The 15190-nt window shown below is 45.8% G+C and overlaps 1 protein-coding gene across 2 annotated transcripts in view; it reads right to left on the reverse strand.

Moving 5' to 3' along the window:
- LOC124777312 overlaps positions 1-15190 on the reverse strand; it is a 259203-nt gene that overhangs the window by 21964 nt on the left and 222049 nt on the right. For both annotated transcript variants that reach the window (XM_047252668.1, XM_047252666.1), the window contains exon 8: positions 1708-1815. In XM_047252668.1, the coding sequence (XP_047108624.1) occupies positions 1714-1815 (102 nt within the window). In that variant the 3' untranslated portion in view covers positions 1708-1713. The remainder of the gene's footprint in view (positions 1-1707; positions 1816-15190) is intronic.

Raw genomic sequence — 15190 nt, forward strand, 5'->3', positions numbered from 1 at the left:
TTGGCGACTTTAGTGGCGTTAAGCGAATGATCACTGGATGGGAGGGTGGAAGTTGGTTGTGTTTTATAATGAAAGCCGGTTCTGCCTAGGTACCAATGATGGGCGTGTGTTGTGTGTTGGCTAGAAGATGCCTAGCTGAGGGCCTGCATCCAATCTATCTGCGTGCTGCGCTGAACCTACACCTGGAGTTATGGTCTGGGGTGCGACTTCGTATGACACACATCCTGACTGCATAATTGTACGTCAGTCTGATGATTCAACCTGTTGTGCTGCCATTCATGAACAGCAGCATTCCAGGGGACGTTTTGCAACAGGATAACGCTCGCTCAAGTACCGATGTTATAACCCAAAGTGGAAATGAGCGTACGGCATTGTGGGCCGGGAGTCCCCCATTCGGGAAAGTTCGGCCGCCGAGGGCAAGTGCTTATTGCATTCGACGCCACATTGGGCGACTTGCGCGTCGGAGATGGGGGATGAAATGATGATGACGACAACACAACACCCAAGTCCCTAAGCGGAGAAAATCTCCTGCCCCACCAGGGAATCGAACCCGGGCCCCTTGGCGTGGCATTCCGCCACGCTGACCAGTCAGCCAACGGGTGCGGACTATAACCCAACATTCACTACGGAGTGTGGACATGTTGCCTTGGCCTTCTTGACCACCAGTTCTGTCTCCAATGAAGCACTTACGAGTTATCATCGGAAAACATCTCCAGCGTCACCCACAAACAGCATTAACTGTCCCTCCGTCGACTGATCGAGTGCAACAGGCGTGGAATTCCATCCCACAAACTGACATCCAGCGCATGTACAACACAATGCATGCACATTTGCATCCTTACATTCAACATTCTGGTGGTTACACCGGTTATTAATGTACCAGCATTTTGCATTTGCAATGGCTTACCTCGCACTTACTTTAACCTCTGCTCCTGCAATGTTAGCCACTTAAATATGTTACCTAGACAAATGCAGTCCCGAAATTTCGTTACTCTACATTAATAATTTTTTGGTGTTGCGATTTGTTGTCCATCAATGTAATCTTCTAACAACTATGACATCGAGACAAAGGAGCAAGGCAGTCAGTGGAAACATGTGGAGTCACCTCTGGCGAAAAAGGCGAAGACACAACTATAAATAGGCACGGTGAGGCTCAGTGTTTTTTGGGGATTACTATAGTGTGACGCTGCCAGTTATGGTTGTAAGGGGCAAACTGTCACAGCCGTATAGTATCGAAACCTCTGGAAAGGGTTCCAGGTGGCTTTCAAGATGAAGCGTAGTGGGAAACTGTCCAAGTCGGTGATTCTGCTCCAAGATATCGCCTCAGCTCTTTCTGCCCAAGACGTGCCGCTGTTTTGGGCTATCAGACGCCTCACACCTGTATTCTACTGCTATGGCACCCAACGACGTCGTCTTCTTTACTTGAATGAAGAAAACATCCAGATTGGCGACGAGGCGATTTCCGATGTGGTTTGTTTCCTGGAAAGCCAAGATATAGTCTTCTGCAACCAAATTCTCTGCCAAGCTGCCCACCGTTGGGAAAAATATACAGAGGAGCACCGACACCACCAAGTATTACAGTCAGAGCCTGATCTTTTCCAAAGTCTTCATTAAAACTTTATGACAAACTCTCGTACGTAAAGAAGGAATTGTTAGACAGTGATATTAGCAGTACTAGCTGTAAGTTGTGTTTGGTGCCGAACCCACCTGGGTTTAGACTGCCACCCGGTGGAAAAGAGGGATCTGCTGGTCGCGGTGGGACGGGCCCAGCAGCTGCGCCAGGTAGTGGATGTCCCCGCGGGCCGGCTGAGTCACCTGCAACAGGCGGAGCCGCGTTACTCTAGGGTTAAAAGAGCACAGCCGACGGGAAAGCGACGCAAGCGTGTCATTACAGTAGTTTATAATTATCACTTTCATGTTAATATGCAGAGACGTCTTTTCTGCCACAGAACATGATGGGGAGGTGTAATTTGGCCAGCATGAGTTTGGGTTCTAGAAAATGCAGGAACACGCCAGGCAGTGCTGACCATTGGAACAGGCACGGACAGGAAATCGGCTCACGTGCAGTTCTTTTGCAAGCGCGCCAGATCTCTCTCGCCCGAGAGCACACTTCCCCTTCTACCACGCCATGCTGTCCGAGCCGGAAGAGGGGGAAAGGGGAGGGGGGGAGGATGAACTGCATGTGGCACGCGGCTTTGTTTCACATTTCTCAACAACACAGTTCACAAACAAAACAAACTTCGCATTTTCTTTAACGCCCCGGAACGAGTTTTCGCTTGAATGACCACTACTGTTGAATTTCTAAAGGAAAATGGAAAAGAAGAAGCAAAATTATAAGACCCAGATTGAGTTTTAAAGAGAGTTGTCTACAGACTGCCGTCAGTAAGACATTGCAAGGTGAGAAGCAACGTATTTCTAATTTGGTGGCGAAGTGGATGCATTTAAAAACAAAATGGCATTGTGGAAGGAACAGTTTGTGACCATGAACACCATTCATTCTTAATGTACGGAACTATGAATACCGTACAAATCGTCTGTTCATGATTATAATTTCTAGCTCTTCCGTCACCAGCTAAATCTTTTAGGAAACTTGCGGTACTCCTCGATTATGCGATTACATAATACACTGTAAGACGGAAAGAAACGACGCACCACGAAGAAATCCGAATGAGACAGAAGACGTTAGATGTAATGTACATACACTGACAAACAAATGATTACAATTTCAGAAAAATTGTATGATGTACTCAAGAGAAAGACCTTCACAAATTGAGCAAGTCAATAAAGATTCCGTCGGGCTCTTCAAGCAGCTTGGTTTTCTGAAGATCTAACGCGCCAAATGGACAGAATTAGGCACGATATTCCTCAGGAGGACATTAAACAACTCTATTAATCAATGTCAGGCCCAATAACTGCTTGCATAAGGCCCAGAGGTGGACTTGCTCAATTTCTGAAGCTTTTTCACTTGAATAACTCGTGTAATTTTTGTGAAATTGTAATGTTTCCGGCAATCGGATAATTTCTTCGTGGTGTGCTTTTATTTTTTATTATTATTTTTTTGTCTTAGAGAGTAGATATTGAAAATTCTCGTTCTTCTCCTCTGTGCTTCCCATTCATTTTTAAAATATTACGACAATAGATCGCTACACTGCTTCTTTCTGTGCGAACAGTCGCTGCACCTATCAACTTCCTTTATACTGTGAGCAGATAGCGGAACATCAATAGCGCTTACATCACGATTCTGCCGAGATGAAGGAAGTCCTGCAGATCAAAACAAGCCACACCAAACGCCTGGAAGGAAGTGTCGCACCGCACTGCTAAATGAAATGCTGTATCGAGAAGGAACGAACAAAGCCGAGACGTACCGAGTAATGCCGAGACAGGCTGAGCCTCGGACCGTACATGGGCAGCGCGTTGCGCATGCATGGTTTAGCATACCTTGGCCGACACTGCCTTGGAAGACCGGGTGAAGAAAGGCAAACATACATTTACAGTATTTTTAGATCTAGGAAAACATTTTGACAATGTCAGCTGAATACTCCCTTTGAAATTCTGAAGGAAGCAGGAACAAAATACAGGGTGAGGAGGTGGGGCGAAAGATTGTACACACTTGTGCAGAAACCAAATTGCGACTACACTAGTCGAAGGACATGAAAAGGAAACAATGTTTGAGAAGGGAAAGTGACAGGGTAATATATTCATGATGTTATTGAATGTCTACACTGATCAAGCAGCAAAGTCAATCAGGAACAAATTTGGAAACTGAATAAATGTTCAGTGAGAAGAAATAAAACTTTGAAATTGGCTGCCTACATTATAATTACGTCAGAGACAGCAAGGGACTTGAAAGAGCAAGCGAGAAAATGGATAGTGGCTTGAAAAGAGGTCATAACAAGAATATCAACGAAAGCGAAACGAGGGTGAAGCACTGTCGTCAGATTAAATCAGATGATGATGAGAGTATTAGGTTAGGAAATGAGACTTTAAAAGTGGGTGATGAGTTTTGCTACTTGGGCACCAAAATAACAGATGATAGGCGAAGTAGAGGAGATACAAAATGGAGACTGGCAATAGCATGAAAACTATTTCTGAAAAAAAAAGCAATTAATAAGGGATGATGACAGTAAACGGTTTAAAATGGATTTAAATTGCAGTAGTTATTCGGAGATGAAGAGGTTTACCGAGGCCAGAATAACGTGGAGAACTACATTAAAGCAGTCTTCGGACTGAATACCAGAACGATAATGTAAATGAAGGGACCAACTGAGAATTTCAACGATACTATTTTAAAGCCATGCAAGTTCGGTCGCGCGCTCTCTGGAAGGTGTTCTATTGAAACCCGCTGAACGTGTTCCTCTAGGAACAACTCAGGAGTTCGTTATAAGATCACATAGAGTTGAGGTAAGTACGTAGTGGCCGAAACAAAAGCGGGCCAAAAGTTTAATCCACTGTGACTCAAGTGACAGAAGATGAAAGAATGCATCAATGCTGTCTGCAAGACGCTGTAACAGCTCATATTGTACATTCAACCTCGGCAAGAGATCTGCGTCCAAACACTCGTACACCCTTCGCAAGCCACAGTGTACTGCATCGCAGGTGTACATCTTACCAATGCTAGCGATTTTCCGTCCGATTTCTTTCGCTTTATGAGCGAAAGAAGAAGATCGTCTATATCCCAAGATTCAAGGTTCAAGAATGGAACTAAAATAAAAGTCGCTGATGGCATTGCTACCCTCAGTGAAGTGGGGAAGAATTACAGAATTGAGTGGAGTGAACAGTCTAATGAGTACAGAATTTGGACTGAGAGTAAATTGAAGAAAGACGAAAGTAATGAGAAGTAGCAGAAATGAGAACAGCGAGGAACTTAGCGTCAGAATTGGGAATCACTAAGTAGACGAAGTTAAAGAAGTCTTCTGCAGCAAAACAAACTATGGCGGACGGAGCAAACAGGACGTGAAAGGCAGGCGTGAAGTGGCAAAGAGGGCATTCCTGGTCAAGAGGTCTAGAAGCATCAAACATAGATCTTAATTTGAGGAAGAAATGTCTGATAATGTATGTTTGGAGGACAGTATTGTATGGTAGTAACACGTGGGCTGTGGGAAAACCAAAATAACAGAGAATTGAAGAATTTGAGATGTGGTGATGCGGAAGACTGTTGAAAATTTGTTGGACTGATAAGGTAAGGGATGAGGAGGTTCTCCGTAGAATAGGAGAGGAAAGGAATATACGGGAAACTCTGATAAGAAGAAGTCACAGGATAATGGGACATTCGCTAAGACATCAAGGAATAGGTTCCGTGATACTAGGGTGAGCTGTAGAAGAAGACAGTGATTAGAACACATCCAGCAAATAACTGAAGACTAGGGTGACAAGCGCAAAAAAAGTCTCAAGGTATATGCCAGAATCTATCGTATCTTGAATTTTGGAAGGTAGGAGACGAGGTGAAATGGCATTTCTAGTACGTTTCCAGGCTGTCGTGGATGCTAACATAAACATGGAAAGCAGATAACAAATGTTACCCTCGGATGTGGAAATTAAAATGTGCTCCTTTCAATGGTTCATTCACTATTTCTCTTCCGCATGTCATTATAAATATTTCCACAAAGTTTCATTGTCCGTTACAATCTAGCAGAGCGCGTCTAATTCGTTCGCTGTCCGTTTTCATGCCCGCTTGATAAGGAGTCCAGAGACTGGAGCACGGGTCGCGGTAGCTATTTGCGTTACAGAAGCACTGCTTCTTCATGACGTGTTCCGTGAGTTAATGTCTCTTCCTGTTACGCATTTTTAACTGTGGGGCAAGTTGAAAAATTCGCTATACTACGATAATGCCGACACATTGGAAGAGCCGCGGCAGAAAATGAAAATTCTGTTGCTGCCGTCACTCAAGCAGAGAAGCTTCGAGTATCCCACAGTCTGATAAATAGCCAACTGCGCTGCATCTACGCCAACGGATTCTGTTAAGAGCATTTCACCAGTTCGTGTACTGGAGTGACTTTTTTCGTGACAAATTTGCAAATATTTTTCGTGCCGGCGTTAGTTTTGTCACCCTGTGTAAGCAGATTTCAAGCTGCGTCAGTCTCATTCCCTTATTTTTTTCGGCAAATATTTCATGGCCAGTTCCTGCACTTCAAAACCCAAATAGTCGTGTAAACAGGAATTTTGCACACAAAAACAACTGATCCCAAGTCCTTTGGTTTACTGCAGTTTTAACTCCACAGTGGAGCTGTAGCATACAACTTTGGTGTACACGACATTACGAGCTCGTAAAGTGCTAACAAATGTTCGGAAGCGGAATCTATGTCTTCTTTGCCCGTTCCCGATACGAAAGCGTAAGCCGCAAACAGAGCAAGAACCGCCGTTAGCTGCCCACTGAAGGCGAACCAACAGCAAGAGCTAGACAGTCTCAAAACAAAGCTGGGTCGTTATAGTCGCAGTGAATGATGGTACTTGGGGGGGGGGGGGCACTCGAGTTTTATCGCTCTGTGCGATCTATGCTTCTAGGGTTTGAGGTCCCAGAAAAACTTTCGCTGTATTTCTCACTTTCAGAGGAGAGTGACCGCTCAAGTGGATCGTTTTCAGTAGTGGAAGATAAAGTATATTACAAGTACAGTATCTCTTGTCTACTCTCTGTGTAGGAAGTAGAAAAGCAGACAGGCTAACGTAATTCTACGTTGGTACATCGACTAATTGGAGCGCAGTTGTCAACGGACACGATAACCGTACCAAGGCAAGGTTGTTCGGTACCTACATCTTCCAATTGTCTGACGACACGCCGTACATTGTCCATCCCTGAAAAAAGGACTGTAGCATGGTCTGGTATTTTTCCCGAGAGCTATTTTTCGTGTAGCAGTTGATGCATCTCTTTAGTTCTTTCCCACAATGGAAGGCCCAGACTCCACGTGCGACAATTGATTTGGATAGTTCGCAGGTGTTTTGTGTTAGAAGCGAACATCGTCCTCCCATACTACACTCCCGTAGAGGAAGGTAGGTTGTACGGCCGCATTATATAATTTCGTCTTGCGGCTAAGATCTTTGCTGAGGAATTACGGCATTAATGCCGTGTCAATCTTAAGCGTTGTCGTTTTCGCTGAACAAGGAATCCGTTCATCGTAGATAGATAGTTCCGTATACAGTAGCGGTCGCTTCTTGGTAAACAGCACTACTGATAGCAATTTTATTCTGCTGCGCCCAGGTTTTGAGGAGATCTAGTTGTGTCCGCATGCGTAAATCATCTGTGAGATACTGTGGCCAGTTATTAAAACGCGGTATCGCCCGCATACAAACTTGTCGATACGCCTCGTTCTAATGGCAAATCGTTTGGATAAATTTGAAAACCAAGGGGGACAAGACGGAGCCCTGAGGGATTGCAGCAGTGGGACTTTTCATTGCAAATTGTTTGCCCTGCATCTGGACGAAAAGTTGCCTGTCATGCAAGTAGCTATCCAAAAGTTTAAGGTAAAGAGTCCTCTATTGCAGTATTCAGCAGCAGCTTCTCTAAGAATTTATGACGCCAACTTCATCATAATTATTTTCTAAATCAGTAAAGGCTCCTATCGTCGAATAAAAGTTGTTGAAGTTCGTCCACACAGATTACATTTCCGGAGAAATTGGAGCTCCCTCGACAGTCTTGCCTGAAAACCAAATTGTTCCGATCAGATAAAGTTACGTTGTTCCAATCGATCCGTTATCCTGTTGAAGGGGGACCGTTCCAATATCTTCGCCAGCGTCGGCAGTAAACTGATCGGACGGTAATAATATTATCGGTTAATGAATTGTCTTTCAGAGATTTCGGAACAGGAGCGACTTTCGCTACTTTCTACACCTGAGTGACGTAGATGAGTGAAAGACAACTATTAATGATTCTAGTCACTTATACGACAGGTTTACTGGGCATGTATTTCAGTTACATTATCCCAAAAAAATCCTGTCCAGGTGAGTTGTTCTTCCTGTCAATGGTGACCTTTTTTATTTCTTGTGGTGTCCTGAGCAATGGTCGATCCTAGAGTGGTCTGCGTTGAAAGTCGGCTACTACACTCATGCTCATAAATTAACAATAATGCTGATACATGGAGAAACAACGCTCTGGTGGGCGGGTTGAGGGTTTAAATCACCTCGGGGTATGACCATGCGGTGCATTTGACCTGCGGTCGTCGTACGGTGGCGCTGGCAGTAGTCCACATACGCAGAGGTGTATTGGTGCATGTCAGAGTACGGTGCAGCGATTAAGTCTGCAGACGTTTTCAGCCGTACTAATGGTGACTGTGTGTTGAAAATTGGAACAGTTGTCTCCAGACACACAGTCCACAGACGAATGAACAGACATGGTTTATTCGCCCAGAGACGTGCAAGGTGCGTTCCACTAACCCCTCATCACAGGAGAGCCCGTAAAGCCTGTTGTCAAGAACACAGTATATGGTCATTGGAACAGTGGTCCCAGGTTATGAACAATGATTCTCAGGCCTGAACCAGATACCAACCCCTTAATGCCCTTGAAAGGGACGTGTATGGAGGTCGTGGTTTGATGGTGTGTGGTGGGGTTATGATTGGTGCACATACACCCCTGCATGCCTTTGACAGAGGAACTGTAACGGGTCAGGTGTATCGGGATGTCATTTTGCACCAGTTGCGCCTTTTCAGGTGTGCAGTAGGTCCCACCTTCCTCCTGATGGACGATAACGCACGGCCCCACCGAGCTACCATCGTGGAGGAGTACCTTCAAACAGAAGATATCAGGCGAATGAAGTGGCCTGCCTGTTCTCCAGACCTAAGCCCCATCGAACATGTCTGGGATGTTCTCGGTCGACGTATCGCTGCACGTCTTCGAACCCATAGGACACTTCAGGAGCTCCGACAGGCACTGGTCCAAGAATAAGGAGGCTATACCCCAGCAGCTGCTCGACTACCTGATCCAGTGTATGCCAACCCGTTGTGCGGCCTGTGTACATGTGCATGGTGATCATATCCCTTATTGATGTCGGGGTACATGGGCAGGAAACAGTGGCGTTTTGTAGCACATGTGTTTCGGGACGGTTTTCTCAACTTATCACCAATACCGTGGAATTACAGATCTGTGTCGTATGTGTTCCCTATGTGCCTATGCTATTAGGGCCAGTTTTGTGTAGTGCCACGTTGTGTGGCACCACATTCTGCAATTATCCTTAATTTATGAGCACGACTGTAGTTGTGCTAGCTGTTCTTCTTCCTGCCGTATCTGCTGGTTATGCCTGCCTGGAGGCTGTGGAGTCTGCATCTGCTGGTCGTAAACAGTAGCGTAGCGCTCAGTCTTGGTGAAGGGGTCATAGGTGATCTCGTCTGGTCCTTGTGTCGCTCACTTGGGGGAGGGGGGACGGGGAGGGGATGGTTGTCGCAGCCACCGGACGAGCTGCTCCTCCTCTTTCGTAACGAGCAAAAAGTGGGCTAATTGGGGATGCATCCGCGGGGTGGCCTATATCCGCGTTATCGGCTCAGTCCATGTTACACACTGGTCCCCCCTCTTGCGGCCGGCAGCGGTGACTTTCCTGCTGGCAACTGGCATCACCTCTGCCTCACCACTGCGAACGACATTGCCTGCAGCTGGGATACTAAAAGCATGACCCCTTTAATTGGCGCATAGGGCCAATAACTGCCAGGTTTATGCCGATGCCAGCGAGGGAGGTAGGTGGCGTAGTGAAGCTCTTCACCAAGGGATGCACGATCACTTCTGGAACAGCCAGCGCCAATGGCCTGACAGAGTTCTGCGGAGGTGGATAGGTGGCAGTGTTTCGAAGGCTGATGGCTGAGATGGTACAGCTGGGTCTATGAGGGCCTTTGTTGTGGGAATGTTTCCAAGTCCATGGGTTCCCATTCCCTAGCCCATTGTGTGCTTATGAGTGGAGTAGTGGGGGTGCTGATTGTAGCACTGCGTGGGCGGCGTAGGCGGCACTGGGGTATGGCTAGTAGCACATCGTGGCGTTGCGTGGGTGGCAGGTCACTAGGTCCGAGGTGGCAGTAGTGGGGCAGGTGTTTGTGAATGCAGCCGCGGCTTTTTTTTGCTGGGAGTTAACCTATCTCCTAGAATGTAAACATCTCGAAAAACTGGATTACATGCCAGAAGAGAGGTTAACTCCCAGCAAAAAAAAAAAAAAAATTCTCATCAACATCGTTTGGTTGCAGATGACAAGCTACCTGTAGTAATTAACACACAAGTGATCCAGAAAATTCATGCACACCAAATGTAAAGGTATTCACAAAAAGAAACGATCTGTTGTTTGAACAAAACATGCACACAATTTTATAATCATTTAACAAAAATGATCACACTGCAGAATAAATAAAAAAAACGAAAACCCACTGATGATGGCACAGTGGTGCCGAAACATGTTTGGGTACTGAGAAAAAACGGTGTTTTGCACAACTGGCGGACCTCACATCCAACAATTTTAACTGCAAACACGGCCAATACAAGGAGCTGCAAACCAAAATGATTATCATAGTTTACGAAGATTGATTAATTGCACTTTACTGCTTTCTATGCAGGGTTATTCAAAAAGATGGACCCAATTTAATTGATTTATATTTCATAAAGTTTAAATTGTGCATGAACAGTCTACATACCAATGAAAGAAGGAATTACACAGATTTTTTAAACACAGGTTATAAATATTCAATGTTCCCCCCACCCCACTTCCTGCACGTTAAACTCGTCCCACAAGTGAAGAAGCATGCCTTGTTCTACGGAGCTCGCCACAGCAGTAATTTGGTTCCACACGTCGGCCATAACTGTAGGTAGAGGTGGGACGTAACAGTCTCCTTAACATAGCCGTATAAGAAAAGGTCACAGGAGGTGAGATCAGGAGGTTTCGGTGGCAAGAAGTGTAGGGCTAGGCCTTGATTTCCCATGCGACCTACCCTCACCGAGGAAGGGATTGATTTAAAAAAGCGCCAGTGGGGCGGAGCTCCACCCTGTTAGAAAATGAAATCTTGTGAATCTTCGGTTGAGGAATAAGCCATTGTTCCAGCATGTCCGTTATTTCACTTACCGTGCTTTCCGCAAAAAAGAATGATCCATAAATTTTTGTCCGTGATAAGGCACAGAACACGTTTACCTTCACCTAGTCTGTCTCAAGCTGTAACGTAAGCGGATTTTGTAGACCAAATATGACCATTCCTGTAGCAGCGTCGCCGTTTTCCTCGCCCTAGCGGCCGCAACTATCACCGCCCTACCGACCGTTTGCGCAACCAGTGTGTTAACAAACCAAAACTATGGATCTTCGTCTTCCCTTCGGTATGTAGTGTAGTAGCGTGGCAAGACAGCCAAGCCACTCGGAGGTAGCCGAAAGGCACGCGTTAAGCTCACGCAGATTGGCGTGAGGTCTGGAACAAGGTAAAGTAATTATCCTATAAAGGAAAGAACGTAGTTCTTGGAATACTTAACTTTAATCCACAATTGGAGAACATCGCTCTTGATGATACATGTTTCACATAATAAATATCAATTGCATACGGCGCCTTGCTAGGTCGTAGCAATTGACGTAGCTGAAGGCTAAGCTAACTACCGTCTCGGCAAATGAGAGCGTATTGGTCAGTGTAGCTTCGCTAGCAAAGTCGGCTGTACAACTGGGGCGAGTGCTAGTACGTCTCTCTAGACCTGCCGTGTGGTGGCGCTCGGTCTGCAATCACTGACAGTGGCGACACGCGGGTCCGACGTATACTAACGGACCGCGGCCGATTTAAAGGCTACCACCTAGCAAGTCTGGTGTCTGGCGGTGACACCACATGTAGACTGTTCATGTCTCATTTATATGTCGAGAAATGCAAATCCGTCTGTTTGAATAACCCTGTGTTATGCTTTTTAACATTGACCTCAGTGTTACAGGAAAACTCTTTATTTTAGTTGAGGCTGCACGAAGAATGCTGCCACGTCATTCCTAACGAACAGAAATATTCAGACGCGAAAGCAACTTGGGCATACTCCAAGGGAGTAAGATCTGTTGCTTCTCGCAGTTTACATGTAAATGACCTTGTGGATAGTCTTTGCAACTTCTGTGAGGCTTCTCGCGGATGATGATGTCGTATACAGGTAAGTCGCAACGCTATAATATTGTAGAGAATTCCAGGGAAGCCCGTCGAGGATCGCCTGTGCAGGATTTAGTAGTTCATCCTGAACATAAAGAAATTTAACGTATCGCGCATAAACAGACAGAAAGACACATTATGTTTGATTACAATATTGCAAACTAATCATTCTAAGCAGTCGCATACATAAAATAGCTGCCAGTAAGCCTACTGGGCGTTTTAAAGTGGAACGTCCACTTACAATTAATTGAGGATAAGGCAGATACCAGACTGACAAGGGACCCCTTGCGTGTGGGGTCGCAAACGGCGATGATGCTTTCGACATTCGACGCACCACACATTGTCTGCCATGCAACCACAATAGGGACTGCTAATGGCAACATGGGGCCGGACTGGAGGAATCCCATGGTGAGCACAGCATGGGGCTACCGAGTGTAGCTGAACTGTTCACTCGACCAGTAACTCTCAACAGTGCTACTGTGTTGGTGGTGTTGACACAAAACAGAGCAGTGGTAACGATAAACAAGGAAATCATTGCATTATATCTCCAGTAGTTGCCGAAATTGACATTTCGTTAGAAAGGAACTCGAGGAATTTCGCAGAGTGTAGGAAAGAAGTGGCAGATGAATACTAGCGTTTCTGCAAGATGAGTCAGTGAAATGTATGGAGTCGTATACGCTCGACTGCGTGAACAATGTACCTGAGACGTACAATAATGACGATACTTGCTTAATAAGTGAAAGTGATTCTGAAACAAGTGTCGAGCCACGTCGTTCATCATCCTCGTCGGACAGGGAGCCACAAATCCCGTCTCCAGTGAAATGTAGTAAAGGACAATCGCTATCGATGGAGCGGGTACTAAACATAACTAGGCGCATGGAAGATCATCTGCAGCACCATTAAAAACAATTACGAAGAGATTTGGAAGAAGTCCTCAGTAATATGACAAGTGTAGAGTATAAGAAAAGCTACTGATATTCAAGGGAGGACAAGGCGCACTTGTTACGAAAACTGCTGTTTGCGCGTTTCAAGAACGCTCGAATAATGTCGACGATGTCCATTTTGTGAAGCGTAATACACACAACCCATATAAGGATGTGCATGATAGTGACCTATTACGTTATGCACATCAAATTCCGCGACATTGATTACAGGGATTTCAAAGGAAGCAGTGCATGGTTACACTCCAAACAATACTACATAACTGCAGGACGTAAGATAACAAAATTTTAAACAAAGCGTTAACCTGACGATGCTCAGCAAACTGCGGAATCGGCCCGAAAATTTGTAGATGAGATAAACTTATCCCGTCGTTCAGTAATGAATTTGTTTTCAACTCAGACCAATCGGAATTTGAAGAGGAAATGCATATGAAAAGAACAATGGAAATTAGAGGCACCAAAAGAGTTTCATCAAGATCAACTAACATCAATGCCTTAATGCATTCGTATACAATTATGCCGACTGTTAATCTGGATGGTAGATCGTCTGGAAAGTTATTTACTGTGCTGCGGGAAGTGAGAAGTGCTCTGCCCCCTGCGACTGTTTCTCGTGCGCCTGATCTTCCGAGGGCAGTAGAGAATATTTACGTCACAGCGAACAAGAGTGCGAAGATGATCGTAAGTGAACTACGACTATGGTATGAGCACTGCTTATGGCCAGCAACTGGTCAACATAATTCGCTTTTGCTTGATTCCTGGTCTCCATATAAAAGTCACACCCCTTTACAGCCCACTATCCCTCCTAAAAAGTGTGTGACGTTGCAGCTCAAACCACCTGGAACCACTGGACATATTCCGCCTCTAGACTTTTTTTTCCGTACTTATGAAACATATTACCTACTGCTACAGTATAGCCAGTTTCACGATAAGCTCCACGACAAACTGTTTCGCAATCGCTTGCATGCCATTACACTCCACCAGATCTCATCACCTCGTTATACCAATATGATTGTATACGCATTCTTTAAGAGCGGATACCTAGCTGCTAGCTGAACGTCCTGTACCGTTTGTAGCTATCAAGGAGGTTAGGTTAGGTTAGGTTAGGTTACGTTAGGACTTCTTGATGGTGCGAATCTATGTAATCCACGAGACTCAGAGGGCCATAGACACAGGTTGCCAGGTAGATGCCGTGTTTCTTGACTGCCGCAAGGCGTTTGATACTGTTCCCCACAGTCGTTTAATGAACAAAGTAAGAGCATATGGACCATCAGACCAATTGTGTGATTGGATTGAAGAGTTCCTAGATAACAGAACGCAGCATGTCATTCTCAATGGAGAGAATCTTCCGAAGTAAGAGTGATTTCAGGTATCAGGCAGGGGAGTGTCGTAGGACCGTTGCTGTTCGCAATATACACTCCTGGAAATTGAAATAAGAACACCGTGAATTCATTGTCCCAGGAAGGGGAAACTTTATTGACACATTCCTGGGGTCAGATACATCACATGATCACACTGACAGAACCACAGGCACATAGACACAGGCAACAGAGCATGCACAATGTCGGCACTAGTACAGTGTATATCCACCTTTCGCAGCAATGCAGGCTGCTATTCTCCCATGGAGACGATCGTAGAGATGCTGGATGTAGTCCTGTGGAACGGCTTGCCATGCCATTTCCACCTGGCGCCTCAGTTGGACCAGCGTTCGTGCTGGACGTGCAGACCGCGTGAGACGACGCTTCATCCAGTCCCAAACATGCTCAATGGGGGACAGACCCGGAGATCTTGCTAGCCAGGGTAGTTGACTTACACCTTCTAGAGCACGTTGGGTGGCACGGGATACATGCGGACGTGCATTGTCCTGTTGGAACAGCAAGTTCCCTTGCCGGTCTAGGAATGGTAGAACGATGGGTTCGATGACGGTTTGGATGTACCGTGCACTATTCAGTGTCCCCTCGACGATCACCAGTGGTGTACGGCCAGTGTAGGAGATCGCTCCCCACACCATGATGCCGGGTGTTGGCCCTGTGTGCCTTGGTCGTATGCAGTCCTGATTGTGGCGCTCACCTGCACGGCGCCAAACACGCATACGACCATCATTGGCACCAAGGCAGAAGCGACTCTCATCGCTGAAGACGACGCGTCTCCATTCGTCCCTCCATTCACGCCTGTCGCGACACCACTGGAGGCGGGCT

This window comes from Schistocerca piceifrons, chromosome 2, assembly GCF_021461385.2.
Source record: "Schistocerca piceifrons isolate TAMUIC-IGC-003096 chromosome 2, iqSchPice1.1, whole genome shotgun sequence".
Lineage (NCBI taxonomy): Eukaryota > Metazoa > Arthropoda > Insecta > Orthoptera > Acrididae > Schistocerca > Schistocerca piceifrons.